The sequence below is a fragment of the Sorex fumeus genome, unplaced genomic scaffold (assembly GCF_029834395.1).
Source record: "Sorex fumeus unplaced genomic scaffold, SorFum_2.1 ptg000021l, whole genome shotgun sequence".
NCBI lineage: Eukaryota > Metazoa > Chordata > Mammalia > Eulipotyphla > Soricidae > Sorex > Sorex fumeus.
In genome coordinates this window covers 2044465-2070311 of record NW_026606078.1, presented here as the reverse complement: position 1 = coordinate 2070311, position 25847 = coordinate 2044465, and the positions used below count along the sequence as shown (strand labels likewise).

General features: G+C 40.2%; 1 protein-coding gene across 4 annotated transcripts in view; it reads left to right on the top strand.

Moving 5' to 3' along the window:
- Positions 1–25847, top strand: part of SIPA1L2 (signal induced proliferation associated 1 like 2) — a 162673-nt gene that overhangs the window by 112673 nt on the left and 24153 nt on the right. For all 4 annotated transcript variants that reach the window (XM_056113579.1, XM_056113578.1, XM_056113577.1 and 1 more), the window contains exons 11-16: positions 3799–3899; positions 4251–4354; positions 6246–6634; positions 9958–10182; positions 17402–17555; positions 19703–19922. In XM_056113579.1, coding sequence (XP_055969554.1) covers positions 3799–3899; positions 4251–4354; positions 6246–6634; positions 9958–10182; positions 17402–17555; positions 19703–19922 — 1193 coding nt within the window. The remainder of the gene's footprint in view (positions 1–3798; positions 3900–4250; positions 4355–6245; positions 6635–9957; positions 10183–17401; positions 17556–19702; positions 19923–25847) is intronic.

The following is a 25847-nucleotide window of genomic DNA, read 5'->3' as shown; positions in this document are numbered from 1 at the left end:
TTGATATGATGGATTATGTTGATTGATTTCCGAATGTTGAACCATCCTTGCATCCCCGGGATGAATCCCACTTGGTCATGGTTTATGATCTTTTTGATGAGTTGTTGAATTCTATTTGCTAGTATTCTGTTCAGAATCTTTGCATCTGTGTTTATCAGAGATATCGGCCTGTAGTTTTCTTTTCTTGTGATGTCTTTGTTTCCTATTGGTGTTAGAGAGATATGGGCTTCAGAGAAACTGTTTGGGAGCATTTCTGTTTTTTTCAATTTCCTGGAAAAGCTTGAGAAGAACTGGCAATAGGTCCTCTTTAAATGTTTGAAAAAATTCGCTAGTGAATCCTTCTGGACCTGAGCTTTTGTTTTTGGGAAGAACTTTTGATTACACTTTCAATTTCCTTGATGTGAATAGGTCTATTTAGGTACTGTCTATCTTCTTGATTCAGCTTTGGGAGATGATAGGAATCCAGTAGTTTATCCATTTCTTCTAGGTTCTCTTGTTTCATGGCATACAGACTTTCAAAGTAGTCTCTGATGATCTATTGAATTTCTTTGGTTTCTGTTGTGATATCCCCATTCTTATTTCTGATTTGATTTGTTAGGATTCTCTCTCTCTGTTTCTTTGTGAGTGTTGATAGTGGTTTACCTATCTTATTTATTTTCTCGAAGAACCAGCTCTTGGTTTCATTGATCTTTCGGATTGTTTCTTTGTTTTCCATGTCGTTGATTTCTGCTCTAAGTTTCATGATCTCTTTCCTTCTGGCTGATTTGGGCTCTTTCTGTTGATCCTTTTCTAAGATCTTGAGCTTTGAAGTCAAGTTGTTTATGTGCATCCTTTCTTCTGTCCTGAGATATGCTTGCAGAGCTATAAATTTTCCTCTTAAAACAGCTTTCCCTGCATCCTATAAGTTCTGGTAGCTCGTGTCTTAATTCTCATTTGTTTCCAAATATCTTTTGATTTTGTCTTTGACTTCCTTCCTGATCCACTCGTTGTTAAGTATTGAGTTGTTTACTTTCCAGGTGTTTGATTTGGTTCTCCATGTCTGTGTGTGATTCACTTCTATTCTCAGTGCATCATGGTCTGAAAAGAAGGTTGATATTATTTCTATCTTCCTGATTCTATTTAGGTATGTTTTGTGGCCTAGGACATGGTCTATTTTGAAAAATGTTCTGTGCGCACTGGAGAAGAATGCGTATTCTTTCTTTTGGGGATGTAAAGCCCTGTATAGGTCTTTTAGCCCTTTCTCTTCTATTTCTTCTTTCAAAGCCAATGTTTCCTTGCTGAGTTTTGTTCTTGTTGATCTTTCCAGGGGTTATAAGGCGATGTTGAAATCTCCAGCTATTATTGTGTTGCTAGCAATGTCCTTCTTAAAATCTGTTAGCAGTTGTTTTAAATATTTAGCTGTTCCCTCATTAGGTGTGTATACATTTAAGAGTGTGATTTCTTCCTGTTGTGCGTATCCCTTGATGAAGAGAGAATATCCTTCTCTGTCCCTTCTAATCTTTTTCAACGTGAAATTAATCCTGTCGGATACTAGTATGGCCACCCCAGCTGTTTTGAGGAAGCTGTTTGCTTACAGGATTGTTTTCCATCCTTTGACTTTGAGTCTGTGTTTGCTCTGGCTGTTGAGTTTCTTGTAGACAGCAGAATGTTGGGTTCTGTCTCTGAATCCATTTTGCCACTCTGTGTCTCTTAATTGGTGAATTTAGACCATTGACATTGAGAGAGTTATTGTTATGGGATTTTGTGTCATCTTTCTGTAAGGGTGTTTTGTGGTTGTAGGGTTTGTCTTGTCTTATAGTAGCCCCTTGTTTTAGATTTGGTTTTGAGTCTATGAAGTTCCTGAGCTGCTGTTTATCTAGAAAATAGTGTACTGTACCTTCGATTTTGAGTGAGGGTTTAGCCGGATAGAGTATTCTTGGTGAAGAATTCATTTCAGTGAGTTTTTTCACTATATCTCCCCACTGCCTTCGAGCTTAGAGGGTTTCCTCTGATAGATCTGCTGTGAATCTAAGGGGTGCTCCTTTGTATGTGATTTCCTTCTTTGACCTTGCTGCTTGCAGTATTGTATCACTATCGGCAGCATCAATCATTCTAACTATGATATGTCTTAGAGTGTTTTTGTTAGGGTCTTTTTTAGCTGGCATCCTTCGGGCTCCTTGAACCTGAATGGCTGCATTGTGGAGCTCTTGGAGTTTTTCAGCAATGATTTGTTTCACCGTGTTTTTTTTGTTGTTGTTGTTGGGATTGTTTCCCTGATCTTCTGGTAATCCAATGATTCTAATGTTGTTCCTCTTGGAATCATCTGCTAGGACTCTGATTCTCTATAAAGCTATTTTGAGGTCCCTTGCCACTGTTTGTTGTTGCCTGTTGGCTTGGTGCAGCTGATATTCCAGCTCACTGATTCTCTCTTCAGCTGCGGTCATTCTATTGTTGAGAGAAGAGACTGAATTTTTCATTTCATCTACGAAATCTTTTAATCGTGACATTTCTGCTCTCATTTCTTCGCGCAATTTGTCGATTTTTTCTGTCATGTTGCTGAATGTCTGTCTGATTGTTTCATTGAGTTGATTGAACATCTTCATGACTTTGTATCTGATTTCTATGTCATAGAGGTCCCTTAGTTGAGCAGTATCGACAGAGTCTTCTGGATTCTTTTTATTGTCCTCCCCTTGTGGTGGGGATTTTCGTTGTTTCTTCATATCGCTGTGTAGGTTGGGGACTAGGTTCCTTGGGGACTAGGTTCCTTAGTATGGCTAAACTACCTGTGGCCGTAAGAGTTTGCCTGCTGAAAAATAAGCCACGCCCACTTCTACAGAAGCCACGCCCACTTGCGAAGAGGCCAGGCCCCCACGGAAACCTGGTTTTGGGAGGAGATCAGAGCAGAGTGAGGAGTGAAGAGGGGAAGGCAGATGCTCAGAACTGCTTTTCTCCAGGCGTCTTTTTTGCTTTTTTGGTTCACACCTGGTGATACACAGGAGTTACTACTAGCTCTGCACTCAGGAATTACTACTGGCGGTGCTCAAGGGACCATATAGGTTGCTGGGAATCGACCTGGGTTGGCTGCGTGCAAGGCAAAACACGCTACCTACTGTGCTATCGCTCCATCTCCAATTTGAATTTTTTCAATGGGATGGTGTCATTGGGGTCAAGAAGCATCTCTGCAGCATGTTGGTCTTGTGCTGTTTTCTTCTGAGAGATTTATGAGTCTCTGCATCATGAACTTATATGGTGCCATTAATGAACTTACATGTTGCCAGAGGCACTTTGTAGGCAAGTCTGTCAGGCTACCAGAAGCACAGGGAGATGGGGGGAGGTCACCCATTTCACACTTTGTGCAAGCCTGGAGATTTTGGTCACAAATCCTGCATACCTGGGCTTTTGAGCAAATTTACTCATGGATGAGGCTGGCCTGAGCCTGTGGAAATTGGTCGTGAGCATGGCAACAATTGATTTCTGAAGATTTTTGGCTGCTGGGATTCTGTTGGGGAGGGTGGAGTAATTCACCTGCTCTCTCTGGGTTTCTCCAGATGAGACAGCCTGGCGCAGGGTCTAGAGGCATATCTTTGACGTGTTGCTCTCTTCCTCTTCAGAGGTTTATTTGTAGGTGACTCCTCTTTGATGTACTTTAAGCTTCTCTGTCAGGGTTAACTTAACTGACATTGCATTTATAATTTGCTAAAAGATATATTCTGATTAAGTGCTCCTGCTTTCTTTAGTTTTCTGTTTAGGCACCATTTAGGGACATATTGTGGAATGGCATGGCAAACAAGGCAAGGACTCAGCTCTTTGTCTTTCCAGGTGCCAGTCACCTCTGCTGCTTGAGCATCAAGGCTCAGGCCCTTTGGAATGTGAAGGGGCCAGGGAGCGGGAAGACTCTATGGAGGGAATCAGGCACTCAGGTAATCAATTCCTTATTACCTGAATTGATCCCCCTCCCCAAAATCCTATCTTTCTGCTCCCTCTCTTCTCCCATCACTCCTATAGTCATACAGTCATTCAAAACTGAGGTAATTCCCTGTGGGTCTCAGTGTCATAAGGGATTGATTGTGGATAGTTGGAGTTGTCCTCTCTGTAGAAATGGAACATTACCTAATGGTGGTAATGGACTAGCTAACGGAGTATCATTGGTTAAACTGTAAATTTCTAGAACCCATAGTCTTCTTCATTTTTACCAAATGCCTTGCTAGTTTCTATGTTTCTTTGCTCTTTGGTTAACACTAACACTTAATTTTTTTCTCTTTACCTGACAGAAACTAAATGGCATGGCCCACCTTCTAAAGTCCTGAGTTCCTACAAAGAAAGAGCCTTGCAAAAAGATGGAAGTTGCAAAGATTCCCCCAATAAGCTTTCACATGTAAGTCCTTGGTTCACAAACTCATCACTCAGGCATTCTGATGAATCTCAACTACCTCTATATTAATACTGTCACAGAAAATTCTCAGTGGCATATTGTTTTCTTCAGCTGTCTCTTAGAGATGAGGGGAAAATAAATAAATAGATGGAAAGTTAGAGGCCCCCCTCCCCACCTTTTGATATATATATAGAACCTCAGAATTTCCACATTAAATTTCTAGCAAAGCAAAGATTATATCCTTAGCCTTTTGGTCTTTGATATCCTTTAACAGTTATAAATCATGTGCCCATTTTTAATCTGTTAACTACTTGTCCACTTGTGGGCATGAAACAGAAGCAGAACACTGTGAAGTAAGTGGTCTGTGTGGTCAGAGATACTCTGTTCGTGGCTAACCACCTATGTCACTGTTATATATGATTCATCATAATGACAAGAGCAGTAAACCAACATCCTTGTAATGTGTGAACAGTGCTCAGCATTCTTGATCATTTGGATGCACGATAGTATTTACTCCTTACCAAAATTAGAAGCTGAATCTTAGGCCTCATTGTCATTCAGAGTGAAACAAAATTTACTTAAATAGGAAAACATGGATTATTGGATGTTGCACAAAAAAGTATTTTAAAGTAGCTCTGTTTTGGCTATCTGTAGATTAGAATTTTTATTAGCTCCTAACTTGTCCTATGTCATTGGTAAGCTTTATAATTGACATTTAGCAAACACAAGAAAACATATTTATTCCCTTAGCTGTGTCAAGATCTTGTCTTGAGATAGCAGCCTTACTATTTCCATGTAATTCCACCTTTCAAATTTCTAACAAGGTTTAAGCATAGGGGAAGCAGAGGGTGAGAGTATACTTAGAAATATCTGTGTATAATAAAAAGGTCAAGGGGATTTGCTTAAGGATCTTATTGGATGGAATGGAAAAGGAAAAGGCCAAACCACTTGAAAAATGATTAGTGACTGACATGTTCTCATGATAATTCAGGTCTTGTTAGTTATCCTAGACAGTAAAGAACATCCATATCTGATTAAGTACATAAGTGTGGTGGGGACATTTACTCTCTCCTTGTGACCTTTGTCTTCTAGGGACCCCAAAGCACTGACTCTATTTTGAACTTGTTTAATGTGGGAAAAAAAAACCCACTCCATTAGCCCTGGAGGTGGATTCTGACTCCACTCTGGGAGAATGTGCTTCTGCATCTATTATCTCCTTAGGTCCACACATTAGTCACAAAGTTCAGATCTATTATAAGCACAAGAGAGCTGCCTTGTTGGCCAAAGTCCCCATCACTGACACTCAAACCTAGATCTTTGCCCCCACCCCAGGGCTGTCACTGCCATTTGTCACTGAAATGTTTTCTTGATAAAAGGCTGGCTTTCTTTTATTAATTTCCATGTGCCATTCTAGCTTGCATAAGCTCTTGGTTATTTTGTGGTTAGTGACACCCTGACAATACAAGATGAATTATCAAGGAAATGATGATTTTGATTCAAGGATTTTTGCATAAAACCAGAACTTTGTTGAGGGCCAGAGCGATAGTACAGCAGAAAGTGTTCTCCTTGCACACAGCCCGCCCAAACCCAATCCCCAGTACCACATATTGTCCCCCAAACACAGTAGGAGTGATTGCTCAGTGCAGTACTAGGACTAAGCCCTGCACACTACTGGGTGTAGCTCAGCTGCCACCACCCACTCCCCACAAGAAATAACCCCCCCCCCCAAACAGAACTTTCTTAGGTGCTATCTTTGTCTTGCACTGTTGAGTGAGTAGAAAAGGTAAGGTCATTGAGTTTACAACTTTATGAATCTGGGTTAGAGTAGTTATCTGAGTACAGAAGCTAAGCATCACGTCCCTTTAAAATATTTTCCTTTTTCTTTCTTCTCAAGATTGGAGACAAAAGTTGTTCCAGTCACTCCAGCAGCAACACACTTTCCAGCAACACCTCCAGCAACAGTGATGACAAGCATTTTGGGTCTGGAGACCTGATGGACCCCGAACTGCTAGGATTGACCTATATCAAGGGAGCCTCCACAGACAGTGGCATTGACACGACCCCCTGCATGTCCACCACAGTCCTGGGCCCGATGCATCTGACAGGGAGCCGGTCTATGATCCACAGCCGGGCTGAACAGTGGGCTGACTCTGCTGATATCTCAGGTCCTGATGATGAGCAGGCAAAAATGTACACAGTGCACAGCTACACACCCACCCTCTCAGCCAGCAACACTGCAGACAGCAGCATGGGTGACCTCAGTGAAATCTCTTCACACTCCAGGTAGGCGCCTTTTGGCCTTGTTAGCATCTGTGCATCCTGGGCGCCATCACTATCTCTGGGATGAAGGGGTTGCTGAAGTGAGAACAACAAGTACAGGAGCTGGTTGTTACCTGTTTGTCCAGTTGTCTAATTTCAAAAGGAGTGCTGGTTTTTAAGTCTAGTGGTGAATTTTTTACATTAATAATTTTACTTCCTTGTGATTGTTATTTTCCTTTTTCTTTAAATTTGAGCAAAGAGGCAAGCTTTTAGGGTGATTCCTGTTTCAAAAGACCAAACAAAGTGAGTTGCTCTGATTTGACTGTGGGCAGTGTTTCACTAATTGGACTCCAACTGCCACCATCATTTTTTTATCTGAAAATAAGAGAGTATTTCAAAGCCATTTTTATTAATCTTTAATATATAATTTGTAATGATTAGATATATTAATATTTTCTATTTAAAATAAGGTCTTCAATATTCCCTAAATCAGCTCCAGCTTTTGACTTGAATCTTTCCTAGAACTCTTTTATTTGCTCACGGACAGTCACCTGAACTAGTAATGGGAGTTTTCTTGCTAAATGTAGGACTTTGGTAGCCTCATTTCTCCCAAAGATAGTGCTTAGACCATTTAGACTCAGGGTAAGAGACCCAATGCTCCTAATCTCTCACTTCCACAGAACCCACAACTGTTCCTTTCTGGCTCACACCTTTTCTGACTCCTCACAAGACACTCCTGGTAGAGCAGGTCTGCAGAATCTCAGCTTGTAGCCCTGATGGACAGATTAATATTAAATTCATAGACAGAAATAAGAGTAGCTGTAATCACATTCTCAAAACAGATGTACAAGTCACTTTCATCTCTTTCCTTTCAATCAAGGTAGAAGGCATTATATCCGTGGCATCACTGATACCATGTGATGTGTTTATGTATGTCTGAAAAAAGTTTAAACTTTGAAATCATCAAAAGTGATTTATATAAAACATGTGCACATATGCATACTGCTGCTTTGTGTTGCTTTTCTGGCCAGTAACATTTTCAGCTGTGTCTTACTTATCATTTATGTCATCCAAGTGAGGCATTTGCTTTATGAGTTAAAAACTCCACACAAATTTGAGTTATACAACAGAGGTAGTATTTAATTCTCTCTCTATATATATGTATATATGTGTTTATGTATATATACATATAGAGATGTATATATTCACATATATGTATGTATACACATATATGTGGGCTGGAGCGATAGCACAGCGGGTAGGGCGTTCGCCTTACAAGCGGCCAACATGGCCGACCCGAGTTCGATTCCTCTGCCCCTCTCGGAGAGCCCGGCAAGCTACCGAGAGTATTCGATATGCCAGACACAATAACAACAGTAAGTATAAAATATCAAAAAAATAAACTGTTTTAAAATCTTTTAGGGGCTGGAGCGATAGCACAGCGGGTAGGGCGTCTGCCTTGCACGCAGCCAACATGGCCGACCCGAGTTCGGTTCCTCCGCCCCTCTCGGAGAGCCCAGCAAGCTACCGAGAGTATTCGATATGCCAGACACAGTAACAACAAAGTCTCCAATGGAGACGTTACTGGGCCCGCTCGAGCAAATCGACGATCAACGGGAGGGCCTTTACACATATATGTATATATACGTGTATATATATACATATATACATGTACACATATACACATATATACACAATTATACAAAGTAATCTGTCACTGTCCTCCCCTTGTTCATCGATTTGCTCGAGCGGACCCAGTAACGTCTCCATTGGAGACTTTGTTGTTACTGTGTTTGGCATATGGAATACATCACGGGTAGCTTGCCAGGTTCTGCCGTGCAGGCAAGATACTCTCGGTAGCTTGCCGGGCTCTCCAAGAGGGGTGGAGGAATCGAACTCGGGTCGGCCATGTTGGCTGTGTGCAAGGCAAACACCCTACCGGATACAAAGTAATAGGGTTATTTATAGGCGTTTAGATTGATTTTCTTGAATACTATAATCATTTGTTAATTTTAGTGCCTGCACTATTAGAACGTATCTAAAAGTGCTAGATTGAATTTCTGATTAACATTTCTTTTCCCATCACATTAAATTCAATGTGTGTATGGCTGTTGTAGAAATAACATAGTTTAAGGGAGTAGAATTTCTTACCACTTGGCTGTTTTTTCTTGTACTTTGTAAGAGATAGTGACTTTGAAGCCACCTTTGTTGTAGGCTTTTACTACAAATGTATTTCAGATATTAAGTTGAATCTTTCATATGCTTTCTCTGATCTGTCCCCCAACCTGAGCAGGGATGCTAGAGAAAATAGGAAACAAAGTATTTCAAAGTCATTCTTTAAAAAAAAAAGAGAAAAAGAAAAGTTTGAAAATATTCCATTTTAAGTATTAAACATATTAATATTTCTGATTTAAAAGGAAATTTTAAATATTTGTACAACATCACTCATTAGAGCTATGTCACTCCTCTGCTACCATGGTGACTCCCACTTGTATCTTAGTCCCTGGCGCGGTGATTTTGACTTTGCCAAAATGGCTATGTGTCAGTTTGAACTGAAATAGAAAAGTAAAGTCAGACGGTGACAGATTCATCAACACAGGCAATCAGGCCCTGGCATTTCAATGTTGGCAGAATCTCAATAACCTTTGATTTATCACTTTCTTTTGGGGAGGTGGGCTCCCAAGCAGTGCCCAAAGGCCCTGTAGGCCCATACCAGCTATTTCAGGCCAACCAGGCTAGTGTTTCAATGTGCCTAAGGATGGGATGCTGTTAGGGCTCAAACATACCCTGTGATTCTCAGGGGACCATGTAATTCCAGGGATCAAACCAGGATCAAACCATTTATAAGTCATTTATCTTAACCCTTGTCCCATCTGTCCAGCCCTCTAATTTTTTTTAATCATGTGCATTTTAAAGAGTCTGGCAAACTCCCCGTGGCGTACCCAATATGCCAAATACCAGTAACAATGATGGGTCTCATTCTCCTAAAGAGCCTTGAATATGGCACTTTCTTAAAAATCTCAGGGCTAGGATGAAGGAGACATTACTGGGGCCTGCTCGAGGCAATCGACTAATAAGAGGATGGTCGTGATCGTGATCGTGATTCTAAAGAAATTGGTCTACGTTGCCATTTTCTATTTTCCAGCAGCTTTCTAGGCACGAGTACACAGCTTCCTCAGGACCACAGCCTTAACCTGTGGAAAATAAGGAATTCTAACAGGGTGCGTGGGAAAGGGAAGCTTTAGCTGCCTTCCTCTAACTTTGCTTACTGAAAATTATGGGGGCATACTCTGAATTTGCCAACATGCCAAGCAGCACCAACTCTGATTTGTCTGTTTCTCCCTCAGTGGTTCACACCATTCAGGAAGCCCTTCAGTTCACTGCTCCAAAAACAACGGGTCTCTAGACACATCCACAGTCTACATTGTGTCGCACAGCAGTGGACCCCAGGTGCCTGGATCCACATCCAAGCCCTACCACAGACAAGGGTCAGTGAACAAGTATGTTATTGGCTGGAAGAAATCGGAGGGAAGCCCGCCGCCTGAGGAGCCCGAAGTAACGGAATGTCAGGGGTAAGGTGGCCTACAGTTTTTTTAATAAAGAATTTTATTAAAATAAGACAGAATGATAGGTCAGAGTATAAGATGCTTGTCCTGTACACAGCTGGCCCCACTTCTATCTCTGGTGCACATATGGTCCTCTGAGCACAAAGCCAGGTGTAAGTTTTCAGCACTGTCAGGTGTGGCTCAAAAACCAAAATACAAAAAGCAGAGGCAGAAAAAAAAACCTCCACTCAAGCGAGAATGTGGACTTCTCCAGAGAGTGGAGAGAGCCTCATGAAATGGAAGGAAAGAATCACACATCAAGTTGGGGTGCAGGTGATTCCACTTGGAATGTGCTGAATATGCATGCAACTCTGTGTACTTCCAGAGCAACCTTATTCCCCAGCAGGACATATTTTCTGAAAAGGAATTATGTGGAAATATCTTTGTGAATTCCTTTAAGTGTTGTTTTTTTATATGACTTTATAAAAATCATCTTTCACCTTGATTTTTGTACTTAAAATTAAAATTAATTTCTGCTCTTTGTTCTTTTTTAAAAAAATGCTAACAATAGAAAAAACATGGTAATATTCCTTTGCATATGTAGAATCAAATGTGTAAATAATCAGCTTCAAGGACAATTTGAATTCCCAAAGAGACTATGTGTGACTTTCTCTGTATCCCACCACTGTCTTCGATCCCAGAGAATTTTGTCTGATTAGTTTGCTGTAAATCTTTAGGATTCTCCTTTGTAGGTAATTTTCTGCTTTGATCTTGCTGCTTTCAGTATTCTGTCTCTATCTGGGGTTTTCATCATTTGATTAGGATGTGCCTTGGGGTATTTTTATTTAGATTTCTTATAGCAGGTACACTTCAGTCTTCCTGGATGTGGGTGCATGCAGCTCTGGGAACTTTTCAGAAATGATGGATATGACAGTTAACCTTTTTTCATCAAGGCTTTTTTCCTGCCCCTCAGACCCCAATGATTCTTATGTTCCTCTTGAATTCATCCCCAAATTTTCTTGCCATCCACATTGGTTTGTTCTGAGGCTCTTTTACATCTTCTGCTATTTTCTGGAGATTTTTGCACCTCATCTTGGAGCTCACTGATTATGTCCTTAGCAGCTGTTACTCTGCTTCTGAGGCCTTCCGTACAAGTTTTTCAGATATGTCATTCCTGCTTGTATTTCCATTTGTATTTTCTTCATTTCTGCTCCCATATCTTCTTGTATTTCATTGGCGGTTCATTCCATTGTTTCTTTTGGGCTCCTTTTGCATCTCAACAGTTCCAATTAAATTCCTTATCAGAGATGTTATATCACTCACTATTACTGGTTGGGTCATCTGGGCTAGCATCTTTATCCTCTAAGCATGGTGAGTTTCTGTGTTGCTTTACCATTGTCACTTTTGCAGTCTGGAGTTGTTTCTTGTGTGTTGTGTGGTTAGGAACCTGCAGTTAGGATGTCTTTGTATGTTTATAGTCACGTCATGGAAATGTGAAGAAATGCCCAGCCCCTGAGCAAAGCAGAGAATTCCTTAATGTCCAGGGCTCACTGTTGACCTGGTAGCCAAAGATGGTGTTCCTGAGTTCTCGCCAGAGTCCTGATGCTTCACCTCACCTTCCTAGCCTTTTTTTAGTTCTCAGAGGCCTTCACTGGGCTGAGCAGAACCAAGGGAGGGTAGTTGTCTGCAACCCCCTCTTCACGGGCAGGCGGGAGCAAAGACAGCTTCCTGAGTTTGCTCCAGAGTCCTCTCTCTCATCCCCCATGCCTTACCTCCATGTTTGACTTCCTAAAAGTTGCTATGTAAATGACTTTAAAAACAAAATTTTTCCCTAATCTCAATGTGATTTTGATTATCTCTTCAGCTCTGTTATAGAGAGGCATGTTTTCTGTCTGTTTGGGGAAAAAAGAGACGAGAAAAAGACTGATTGTTCATTTTATCACACGTGAAAGCTTTATTATTATTTTTTTTCGAAGAAGCTAGTAAAGAATGCAAAGCAAGGCTGGTATAAGGTTCTGATTTATATATATATATATATATATATATATATATATATATTTAATTTATTTTTGGTTTTTGCCACACCCGGCAATGTTCAGGAGTTACTCGTGGCACTACACTCAGTCATCACTCCCAGTGGTGCTCAGAAGATCATATGGAATGCCATGAATAGAAACTGAGTTGGCCATATGAAAGCAAACATTCTACCACTCTGGTCTCTGTTTGCTTCTTTTTTCATGACAGATTGTTGCAAGGATCTGGCCTGTATATTTTGTCTCCAGGCATTGATAGCATCTTTAGGCATGGGGGTTACCTGGAGGCCACAGTGACTCTCAGAAAGCACTTCTAGAGTCAAAGTTTAGTCAATGAAATATCACCTTTCCCCTAAAAAGTGATCCCACTACTTGCATATGATTGATACCATGAATACTGTCTTCGAATTAAAACATCATTTTAGTGCTCAAATCCAACCTTTTTCATTCCTTTCAAATTTTTTGTTTAATAAAAGTCATGTAAATAACTACAAATGAGTTTTTTCAGGATGACTATACATTTTGTTCATTAATGACAATTTTCTAATGTGAATGTTAGTATTTCTGAGTTTCCTGAGAATTTCACAGAAGTTCATCCCAAACCTAAAGTTTTCTCAGATATGCACAAAAGCATTTGGCACATCTCTGTAGACACTGTATTTCAGTGAAGAAGAAAGGCTGAAAGATTTTTATTCTGGTGCATTTTAGTTCTCTGGCTTGGGAGTATAAACTTGCAGCAAAAGACAGGTAGCATTGCGAGAATCCTGAAAATAGGGTCTGTATATCTGAAAGTTTGCTCCCCACTTCTTGGTTTGTGCCAGGATTCAAACATTAGCCAACATGCCTCCAGGCAGGCCTCTTTGCTGTGTTTCAGCAGGCACCCCAGGCCCTTTTAAAATTTTTGCTGAAACAAGGATATTCTATTTCATGTAAACTGATGAAGAAGCAAAGGTAGCAGTCATGCAGAACTACCCCCTCTATTTGAAATATTCCTCCTTACTGTTTTTCCAAATCACTCAAGGATAAACTTTAAAAAAGATCAGTCAATGAAAATATGTGTACTCCTGAAATCTGGAGAATATTTTATTGCACACAAAATAAAAGATCAGTTTTGCCTTGAAGAAATTTCACATAACCCTTCAATTGCTTTAAAAAAAACTCTTATTTCTTTAAAAATTAGACTGTAGATCCTTCATTAGTTTTGTTATTAGTAACATAACCATATATTTTAAAATGCAGCTAAAGAAAGCTAGCTATGGGTTTCTTTATGTAATTCTTACGTATGTAACCTTTTATGAGCTTTGGATATGTTACAGTTTGGGCCTGTTTTTCTCCTTAGAGGTTCTCACCACCAAGGACATCCTTCAGATTACAGCTCCAAAAACAGTTTTTTTTTAGTTATGTTCCTTAGTGGTGGTCAGCACTGAGCTGTTTTCTCATGTGAAATTATGCCTAGCATTAGAGATACAGAGCTGAATAAGTTCCAGGACTCATTATCAGGAATGCCCCATTAGAAGTAAGACACACCTAGAAGTTCCAAATCACAGATAGGTATTTCACAGGCATGTTATCTCATTTATTGCATTGGTAAGAGACTCACACCAGGTTTACAGTTGCATATTTCCTAACCTGTCCTGAATTCTTCTTTATTCTATATTTAAGTGTTTTTTCTAATAGTAGATCACTGGCTCAGAAACTAGATTTAATCCAGCACTCCTGCATGATAGTACACATGACCAACGTTACATCTTATCCATCCTTCAGCTCTCAGCTTTGCGATCTCAGACTTACTATCCTAGATCCTTGCCACCACAGCCCTGGATGCTGTGTGGCATTCCACCTAGTATGTGCTCCACTGTAATTTCTCATCGACACTCCTCTCTGCATCCTGTGGGGACTTTTCCAATTTTCAAAGCTTATTTTCTTCTTGTTATAAACTTCCTAAACTAGTATCTTCAGGGTACAGCTTAGTATCATCTAATCCCTTATGGTTTTTGCATTTCCAGGCACCCTGACTCCTACACGTCCTAAGAGTTCTGTTTTCACTGTCCTAGCTGAACATTTCTGCCTCAGGCCTCAGCACCTCCATTCATGCAGTTTTGTTCTACCTGAATGCCATTCCCAAGTTTCCAGCACAGTAGAACTGAACCCTACTCTGCACCTTCCACCCCAGCACTGAGCATTTTCCACACTCTGATGTGTCCTGTGCCCCCTCTTTCTCTCTCTTGGGTACTCTTACCATGCCCTCTTCTCCACCCTATGACCCCCCCTACTCCCACAAGGTGTCCTTACCTCAGTAATTCTTGTGACTGTCACAAAGCATTATTTTTCACACACCATTTGGCAATTTTAATTAATATACTGATTTTTATTCAAACATAGGGAAAATTAAAAAGCACATTTTTATTCTTTTTAATTTTCCTGAGCAATAGCACAGTGGTAGGGCATTTGCCTTGCACACGGCTGGCCCGGCAAAGCTGGGTTTGATTCCTTCACCCCTCTCAGAGAGCCCAGCAATCTCCCGAAAGTATTCCCCCACACGGCAAAGCCTGGCAAGCTACCCATGATGTATTCAATATGCCAAACAGTAACAACAAAGTCTCACAATGGAAACGTTACTGGGCCCGGTCAAGCAAATCGATGAACAATGGAAGGACAGTGCTACAGTGCTAATTTTCCTGTTAAACTTTTATTTGAGGCACTGTGAATACTGTTCATGAGAAGGTTTTATGCATACAACATTATTCTCTACCAGAATATTTACTTCCTTCACATTTTAATAGTGATCATAAATATAAGCACTTTTTATGATTTTGGGATCCAAAATCTGATGGGGCCTGAAGTTTCTTTTTTACATTTAATTTCATTTTGTTCATGTATTATTTAAGTGCTGTGAGTTACAATAGTGTTTATGCCAGTGTTTCAGAAGTACAGTGCTACTGTACCATTCCTGCCACTAGGACACCAGCATCCCTTGACTTTTCTCTATGTTTCCATCAATACCCCCACGTGTAGCAACATAGTAAACTCAGTTGTATAAGCAGACTCGCAGTACCTGTTATCATTTTCCAGCCTTAGGCACCAGGTATCAAAGAGATCATTCAGTATCTGTCTTTCTACCTTTGACTTGGTGCAGTATGATGCTATCCAGTTCCATCCAAGTTTCAGCTGACTGCAGAATTTCAATTTACACTATTCCATTGTGTATCTATATCTCAATTTCTTTATTCATCTATCTGTGATTGGACATTTGGGTTGTTTATAGATCTTGGCCATGGTGAATTGTGTAGGAGCTGTGATTTCTGTCCCTTGCCTATTTCCCAAAGTGAAAGGAACTCTTGGAACTCTTGAACACCTCCCAAACCTAAATCTCAGGCCATGTACTCTTGGTAAAGCCTAGCCATTGTCTTTCAGACATGAATTTTGCTCAAAGAATGCCATGATATATTCTTATAACCACCTTTGCAGTCAGGTTTTGAAAACTTGCACAGCTTCATTTCATAGCCGGTGTTGACTCACCTTGTCAGTGGTACTGATTGCTGAGAAGTACAGCAAACCTGACCTACCTCAGGAACAAAGCAAAATCCAGAGAGATTTTCACATCAGTATTCCTTAATTTTGAGCATGTCCTTGTAAGTTTCTTACTCTGACACATTGACAGTGAGCTGTCGCACTGCATTGGAAAGAGCCAGGAACATGCAGGTTCCCTGTGTTACCTATTGCCCTAAGAGGTTTCAGGTCATGTGCCGAAGATCTTTTGCCTCCAAGGACAATGCAGCCATTGATGGCTCCAAGTATCTTCAGGAATGTTTGACTGCTCACATTGCATTTGGAGAGCAAACACTGTCAAACACTGTCCTCCCATTGTTTATCGATTTGCTCGAGCGGGCCCAGTAACATCTCCATTTTGAGACTTGTTGTTACTGTGTTTGGCATATTGAATACACCATGGGTAACTTGCCAGGTGTGTTATTGCTCCAGCCATTGGAGAGCAAATCTTTTGAAAATCACTTCCCTGATTTCTCTTTGAAAAAGATCAGAAAACAGTAATTCAGCCAGACAGTCTTTTTCTTGTCCATAAATACATTTTTATATACTGATAATTAAGGGGGACAGCTGCTTTATTTACCTAAACAATTTAGCTTTGCTAAATTGCTGATAATAAAACATGCTTGGCACAGGCCTGAATTGATTACTCTTGTATACCACACTTCCTCGGGTCCCTCGCTCTGAGTTGTCTGTGTGGAATGTGATCTGCTTGTCCAGTCCTGTGAAAGGCTCTCTTGGGTTTTGGAGAACCACATGATTTTCTTCAAAGATTGTATGAGAGTCTCTGGTGAATTATTGAATCTGGGTTTGCTGACATAGATTAGAAATGGGGAAGCACAGCCGTGTTTAGAAGTTAACTATATTGTTCTTCATCCAGGGCTTTGGGGACTGACTTGTTTCTCAAAGAATTCAGAAATCTAACTTTGCAGTTACTCTCATTTCACAAATAGAAACTGTCGGGGTCCATGCAGACAGCACAGTTAACTGACTTATGAGAACTGTATATATGTGGTACTGAACCTGCATACCGGGGTTTAGTTCTTAGTGTTGCAGCCACATACAGACTGACCAGGAGCCAGGAAGAGAGCACAGAAGTCAGGAGAACCCAGTTTATTCCCTGCCACCTCATGTCCTTTCATGCCAGTTGTATCCCTTGAGGCTCTACAGATATCTCCAGAGTGACTCTGGTGGTCACTAGCATTGTAATGCCTGAGCAGCGCTGCCTCCTTGGACCCTAAATTTAAGCCATCTAGTTGACCAAGAATCACTGAGTGGCCCCTACAGCAACTGCTACATGGACCCCAAAATAAAATAAAATGAAAATTTGTGCTGGACTCTGATTTGATCCTTATCTAGTCTGCTAAGCATCACTGGGTGTCTTGGAACCCTGAGTACCAGCAGGGTGGCCCTGAAAGCCCCCAGCACCCTAGAAGATCCCAGAGTAATCTTGACACTAAAGGACTCAAGCAGCACTGCTTCCTTGCTACCTTGCCTTGAACTGTCAGCCCCTTTGGCCAAGAATACCAGGAGGGTCCTTGTCCCCCAGTTCACCTACATAGGAGGACCCCCCCCCCACACACACACATACACACACTTGAAACACACACACATAAAATAAACCAGTTCAGACCACGCTTGAATTTTATTTTTGGTTTCTATGACAGACTTTATAGTGAAATGGATCTCATGCCTACGGCAGCACCACATCAGACTGTTGTGGGGGACACTGTCTCAGAAACTCAGCATGTTCTGTCAAAAGAAGATTTTCTGAAACTGATGCTTCCTGACAGCCCCTTAGCTGAAGAGGGGAGAAGAAAGGTAAGCAACTGTTGCCAGACTTTGAAATGACCAAAAAAACTCAAGAAAGAATTGCAGACACAGGACAGTTCCCAGAGTATTGTGCAGGCATTTTTCTTTCGTGACCCAGATTCCCCATGCACAACTGGCTCTTTTCAGATTCCCCACGCACAACTGGCTCTTTTCAGTCTTCACTGAAGTGGCCTGGGAGAGGAGAGGAGAGGGCAACTCTTTGTGCATGAATAGATCTAAAGAATCAGGTGGATCTGGCATAAAACCCCTCCAAGGACCACAGCTGTACAACTTAGGGTGCATGACTCTTGACCCATTTTTTTCCCTGAAATTAGAGAATAAAGGTTCAGCAAAGATAAAAAATAACAGTGGCAGAGCCTCAGAGGGTACCTCATATAACAGATGATCAGATATAGTAGTCATTAAAATCATACCACCGGCTGTGGATGAGAACTCTACTTTCCTCTCCATGCTGTCCTTCCTAGACTTAATTCTGTTCCAGAGATGGAAAGAACATTACACTACCTGTCGAGCATCTTGAGAGGATGACACTTTCACTTGTATGAAATTATACAGTACATTCACAATGGAGGCCATGTGTCTTCATTCTCACTGCTCAGTTTCTTGTGATTTTATTAACATCTGCTTCGTTTTGATTACTCTTTTAGACCAACTTGTTAAATGATGGAAAAATATTAAGCAGAACAAAGAGGTAATTTAGCCTGATCTCCACTTTTTGCAAGTTTAACTGAGGCCCCAAATAGTGAAATTTGACATTCGTATAAATATTTGGTGGAGCCAGGAATAGAATCTGAAACTTTTCCATTTTATCCAGTGTGCTCTCATGTCCACTAAAAAGAAAGAAAATTAGGCATTTCCATATTGATGTGATCAGGGTAAACAGAAAATCATTGTGTTCTGTCTTCCCTATAATAAAACAATACTGCAATTAACCTAATTGTGTTCTTAGAATAACACTCTAATTAGATGCTACCTAAAAGCTGCTTTAATCTAATGTGCCTGTAATCATGTTCTGAAGAACCTGCTGTCGTGTGTAAGAGGGAATCCCAGAACTCAGTCATAATGAGCCCTTTTTTTTAGCATGTATCAAATCAGGTATATGGTACTGTATAAAACTAGACGAGGACTATTGTTCAGAAAGTGCAAATAGCTTTTCTTTTAATAGGAGTCAGCTTTTCTTTGACGTGTTATTTTTTTTTCTTCTAAGATGAATCACCTTCTGTTTCATGGTGTAAATTTGACTTTGTAGTTCACACACTTTCCAGTAACCATTCATCAGTTGGACAGACTAGACAAAATGGAAGGAACGCATACAATAGAAATATTTTTAGCCCTCTTGCTGCATTCACAAATGTAAATAGTCATTTTTGCATTTGTTTGATGTGAACATTCTGGCTTTTTACTATTGTTTATATAGAAGGCCTAATGCTTAGTACACAGAATAGTTAAAAATTAAGGGTTTTTTTGTATTATTTTAATTTTGAAAATTTGTTTACTTGTTCTTTATTAAAATTTTCCTTACCCTATCTATGATCTAATCCACAATAATTTTAATGGTTCCTTTAAATCTGATTCATTTATCACTGTAACTCAATTTCCAGCAGTTGCATAAACTTTTGTTAGTGATACTTTTATTGGACTGACACCACTATCTTGAACCTATTTGTATAACCTTAAAAGCTGCAGTGTTTGAAATAGCTTTATTTTCTTTAGATTAGATTGAACCTCACATGCAGTTGATTCACTCAGAAATTGCCTGATATTAAAATGTAGTCATTTCAAATTAATATCTAGCTAGCACTCTTGTGTGGCTTTGAATAACTTGCATGAAATGGCAACCTTCTGTATTTCTAGAGTTCTTACTGTTTGAAGGTTATGAAGTTTCCATCTAACATTTCAGAATTAATAAAGCTGTGCATGTCTAATTCATGATAATATTTCAGAGAATGTCAAAGAAGGAAAACATTCAAATCCAATAACTGCATTGCAGCCCTGATGCATTTGCCTGGGTTAGTGTTCCTGAGCTTTATGCCTGCTTAATGTATGTGAACCTATTGGATTCTGCCAAATAAATGCCTTCAGTTTGTCAATGTCTGTTTTCTCCCTTCTCCCCATCCCTGTGTCTGAACCCTTAGTTTTCCTTCTATGGAAATCTGTCTCCAAGAAGGTCTCTGTATCGTACCTTCTCTGACGAGAGCATATGCAGCAATCGGAGAGGATCATCCTTTGGCAGTTCCCGAAGTTCCATGCTTGACCAAGCTCTGCCCAACGACATTCTGTTCAGCACCACCCCGCCCTACCACAGCACGCTGCCTCCCCGCACCCACCCTGCTCCCAGCATGGGGAGCCTGAGAAGTAAGTAGGATATTAAAGTGAGGGATCATGAATCATGAATGTCTCCATGTGCCCCTCAGATGGTTTCCTACGGAGATAGCTACTTGGGAAGGGGCTATTATTTTACTTTGGTTTTGTTTTGGTCTTCGTATATTTTTAAAATGTACATTACTTTTATGGTGCTTTTTTTCTTTTTTATTCTTGTGAATTTTTGAATGTGATAAAAATCATATAATGAACATTTTTGGCAAGCAGGATGGCACACCCAACTGTGTTCAGAGCTTACTCCTAGCTTTGTGCTCAGAGATCATTTATCGCAGTACTTAGGGGAACCACATGGGGTTCTGTGGATTGAATCTGGGTTAGTCATATGCAAGGCAAGTTCATAACCCCTGTACTCTCTCTGGCCCAGAGCGGACATTTTTAAAAAGCAAAGCCAGTTGACTTTTATTTTTAATTGAAAATCCCGTGATATACATTCTTAATCAGGTCAAATAGCAGTGCAATGTCACTTCTCAGCTGTAGTATCTGTGCACCATGCTCTCAGCTCTTAGATCTTTGAATAAAAAATAGACAATAAAAAAGGCACTTTAAGCTTTTTCTGTGAGCACTGACTAAGCTAGGAGGAAAGCTTGCTTTTTGTGCCTTCTATATCCTATTCTTCTTAATGTTCAATACTTGTAAAAGAACAGGGAGTAGAGGCCTACCCATCAAAAGTCTTGGAGCTGGAGCAATAGCACAGTGGGTAGAGCTTTTGCCTTGCACACGGCCAACCCGGGTTTGATTCCCAGCATCCCATATGGTCCCCCGAGCACTGCCAGGAGTAATTCCTGAGTGTAGAGCCAGGAGTAACCCCTGTGTATTGCTGGGTGTGACCCAAAAAGCAAAAAAAAAAAATTTTTAATTAAAAAAGAGACCTGATCTTAGATTGGCTCTCCCCCTGGGCCCATCACTCAGCGTCCCTGCAACTAGTTAATTCTAACCAATGATCAAAAGTTCTCTAGATAATTTTAGATGATTTTTTTTCTTTAAATACTCAAGTCCTTGATTTTATTCCTGTCAGTTCATTATTAATGGTGTTGGAGATTTGTTGAGGGGAGGGACTAGTTTTATTTTCTTTTTTTTCATAATTAATTTCTGTTATAAAGAAAAAATTGAGTATTTCATCAGAAATATATTCATTATCATTATTTTTAATTTCCTTCACAGAAAGCATTATCTTTAGAACTGATTTGAATTTTATAATGCATATTGAAGTCCCAGACTTCAATTAATGTTCTAGTAATGGAATGAATGCTCTAATAATGTTTCTAATGTTAAGCATAATTAAAAAAGAGCCTTGTTTTATAAAGTTCTTGGTTTCTTTAAGTAACGTAATATCCTGTTATAAAGGGTTTATTTGACTAATTTGAGAAAATCTTTAAACTTCTATACACAGTTATAACTTCTATAAACAGTTATAACTGTATAAAAAGTCAGATATATACTATTACTCTGATATTTCTTCTAGTGTTTTTGTTTCTGTAGCTAATCCAGTTCTTCTAAAAGCTTTGGTAATGACAATAAAACTGTATTGTCTTAGCAATTTTTTTTTCTGTTTAAAATGCTCAAAGTTATATGAGTTGGAGACAAAGTACAGAAGGTAGGACACTTGCCTTGCACATGGCCAAGCCAATTTGATCCCCAGAACCACATATGGTTTTCTGAACCCTGCCAGGAGTGATCCCTTAGTGCAGAGCCAGGAGTAAACCCCGAGCGCTGTCCATTGTGCTCTCCCACCCAAAATAAAATAAATGCTCAAAGTGGGATTCTAAAATCCATGGCATAGATACTAATATAGTTCTCATCTTTTACCTTTATTTTCTTTGATGTACGATGGTGAATTTCTCTTTTAACTTGATCTCTCTTTTTTTGTGGTTGGGGGACCTCCCAAGCGGTTCTCAGGGTGCAGTAACCTCTCTTGTGGTTCATTGCTTAAGCCCAGGATGTGGTGCTGCATTGTACCATCAGGACTATACCATGGAAGAGAACCAGGGGTCAGGATAGAGCCAGAGGCCACCACTATCCTGGGCATGTGCTTCAGCCCTTTGAGTTATCTCCCCAGTCCAAGCTCTACTTTTTAAAAAAATAAATAGTTTGGTGGTTTTAGAGATTTACCAAATACTTCCTGGATCAATCTTTTTTTTTTTTCTTTTTGGGTCACACCTGGCAATGCTCAATGTTACTACTGGCTTTGCACTCAGGAATTACTCCTGGCAGTGCTTGGGGGACTATATGGGATGCTGGGAATTGAACCCATGTTGGCAGCATGCAAGGCAAATGCCCTACCCGCTGTACTATCGCTCCAGCACCCCCAAATACTTCCTTCACCCAGTTACATGCACAACTTCCTCCCACCAGAGTTGAACAGTTTCTACAATCCAGTACTTACTTTGTGGAACATCATTGTCATCCAAAGTCCTTTACTTACATTAGGATTCATTTCTAGTGGTACACATTCTATGAGCTTGAATACATGTATACTAACAAGGATCCATCATTATAGTATCAAACAAAATATTTTCACTTTTCTAATATTTCTTCTCTTCACCACTGGCAAATTACTGGTCCTTCTATCATCTCTAGAGTTTTGTACTATATAGTATGTACCTTTTTCAGATTAGCTTCTTTTACTTTGTAGTATACACTTACAGTTCTTTTCTCTCTTTTCATAGCTTTTATAGCTCATTTCTTTCTACTCCTGGCTAAACTATTTAGTCCTGACTAAACTGTTGTCTGATTGATAAACTGTTGTCTGATGGATAACTGTTGTCTAATTCTTCACTAACTGAAGAATTAGGTCTTTTTTTGGTATGCTCAAAGTCTATAGGCACAGTTTGAAATTAGGCTGGAGACACCTTTTATTCATTATTGAAATGAATAACAACCTCACTTATATTCATTATGCACTTCTCCAGGAAAAGCAATGTGAGTGGCCTTGCTGTTAGATATTCTCTGATGAAACCTCTACGAGTTATTGTACTTTAAAAATAACTTAGTAAGAGTTATGGAGATTTGATATGTAAAGTGACATAGTGAAAATAAAGGAACTGGAAGCAGTTTATATTGATATGTATTCCTTTCCAAGAATCCGATTTCCTCCCCCTGCCCACTCAGAGATACAGCTTCAACTGCTCTTTAGATAATACTAATTCCTGGGACCACTGACTCCCACACTCATTGATATGATTGTTACTTCTGTATCTATTTAAGATACATGTTAGTCAACCTTTGCTCAAGTAGTTTCTGATCTTTCAGCAGAAAGATTATTTCAGCGGAAAGATATTATTTCATTCTGACATGTGGTAGGTATTGGTGAGACGATGAGACAAATGAGTGAAGTTTGATGTTATCTGGTTGATTCTCAGAGATTCAGCTGATTCCAGTGAGGTGAATAGAGGTCAACACTGTTGAATCTTCTAGGATTAAATGGTTGAAGAGGAGCAGGGACTATAGTTGAGGTGGGGGGGGGGACCATATAGAAGTTCTTTCCAATTTTAAAATGAGCACTTTCAGGATGCATCTGATTTTTTGATATTTTGAAGTAGTTCCAGGGATTTTATATGAACCTTTTGGGAGGGGTGGGAGGGACCACACTTGGCATTGTTCAAGGATCACTCTGGCTCTGGGCCTGTAGGAATCTCTACAGGCAGTCCTTTCAGATCATTTGCATGTACCTTAATCATTTGCATGTATCTCAGACCCCAGCATCTGATCTTGTAAGAGAGAATCTTTCACTAAAAGTCACTCATTCTGATATTATTCCTAATTTGGATTAAAAATGCCATGGAAAACAGGTCAATTATCTACTTATTTATAGTGAATATTGACAGACCTCATTGCTGTGCTTTTTCAATCTCCATCACAGCCTTCTTGCTCAGATGTTTTTTTCAGTTTTTAAAAGTTTGAACCTGTTTCAGAACCTATCTTCTCTTGATGCCAGGAACTTCATTCTAGTTTGTGAGACAGAGACTTAACAAATCCAGTTTTGGGGTGTAATTCATGTCATAATTTATAGATGTTTCTTATGAAGTCACTGAAATGTGTTATATCATTATGTCTTCAATTAAGAAGTGTAAAAACTTGACCTGATCTTGCAACTGATAGTAACTCTGAAATGTGTCTGCATTGCAGTAAGGACCTTTGTTTTTATCACTGGTGTATTGCAGATTAAAATTTTTAGTAGCCCAGTTTGAGGGGGAAACTTGGATACATTGTTCTTGGGCCAAATAACCTTTGATACAGAAATGCCTTTATAGCATCCCTCTTCAAACATCTGGGCACCTGACTTCATGCAATACAGTACCAACCATTGGCAGACTGATAACAAATTTTCTTTAACATTTTTATCATGGTACTGGTATTTACAATATTGTTACTTATCCTTTTCATGGGCTGGAGCAATAGCACAGCGAGTAAGGCATTTGCCTTGCATGCGGCCAACACAGCAGACCCGAGTTCGATTCTTCTGCCCCTCTCGGAGAGCCCGGCAAGCTACTGAGAGTACTTGCCCACACAGCAAAGCCTGGCAAGCTACCCGTAACATACTCAATATGCCAAAAACAGTAACAAGTCTCAGAATGTTATTGGGCCTGCTCGAGCAAATTGATGAGCAACAGGAGGACAGTGACAGTGACAGTGATCCTTTTCATGGATACAGACTCTGACACCAGTGACAAGTTTAAAGACAAATTCTGTTTTTTTTCCTCCTCCTCCTCCTCCTCCTCCTCCTCCTCCTCCTCCTCCTCCTCCTCCTCCTCCTCCTCCTTCTCCTCCTCCTCCACCCCCTCCTCCTCCTCCTCCTCCTCCTCCTCCTCCTCCTCCTCCTCCTCTTCCTCCTCCTCCTCCTCCTCCTCCTCTTCTTTTTTCTTTCTTCTTGGTTACAGCCAGTGATGCTCGGGGGTTACTCCTGGCAGTCCTTAGGGACGCCAGGGATCAAACCTGGATCAGCTATGTGCCAGGTAAACATCATGCATGCTATACTATAGTTCCAACCCCAGAATTCCTGGTTTTTCTATGGCATTGAGGATCAAAACTGTGGAAATGCACCTATGAAGATGGACTAAAAAGAATTATTAAACTTTGGAAGAATAAAAACATTATTAGCTCACATGTGTTTCCAGTTCTATAGTCTTGACTCTGATACTTTACAAAGTATGTCTCTGCATATTTAAAAAAAATGGGAACAAGTTTGGAGGAAAGTGGTCTCTCTGTTGGTGGTTTTCATGTTGAAATGTAAGCATGAGAAGTATGACTAACAGATTGTAAATCCCAGTACCTCAAAAACAATTTTTTAATGGGACCAGGGAGATTGCTCAAAAGGCCTGGCATAGGCCTGGCATGTAAATAATCCAGGATAAATCCCTGGTACTTAATGGTCCCTGAAATACCACTGGTTATAACTCTGGTCTGCCCTGAATGTGGCCCTGATGACCCCAGTACCCTGGACCCAAGCAGTTCCACATCACTAGGATCACTCATTGAACCACAACACCAGTCCCCTCAGAGTAGCACTGTCCCCCTGGGGACTACTGGGGAGGCCCAGATAGCAGAAGCTGTGGGGGATATTATGGAGTTGTAGAATAAAAGATAATTGTATTTTCCTTATTAATTCACACAAAATGCTATAGATGCCCAATGTAGACTCAGTGGGGTGGGCAGTAGGTGAGACCTAGTGGTATCACTGTATCACCGTATCACTATCATCCCGTTGTTCATCGATTCACTCGAGCGGGTACCAATAATGTCTCATTCGTCCCATCCCTGAGATTTTAGCAGTCTCTCCTTACTCATCTTTCCCAACTCTGCCATATTAGAGTCTCTTTCAGGGTCAGGGGGATGAGTCCCATTATTGTTACTGTTTTGGGCATATCGAATATACCACAGGTGGCTTGCCAGGCTCTGCCA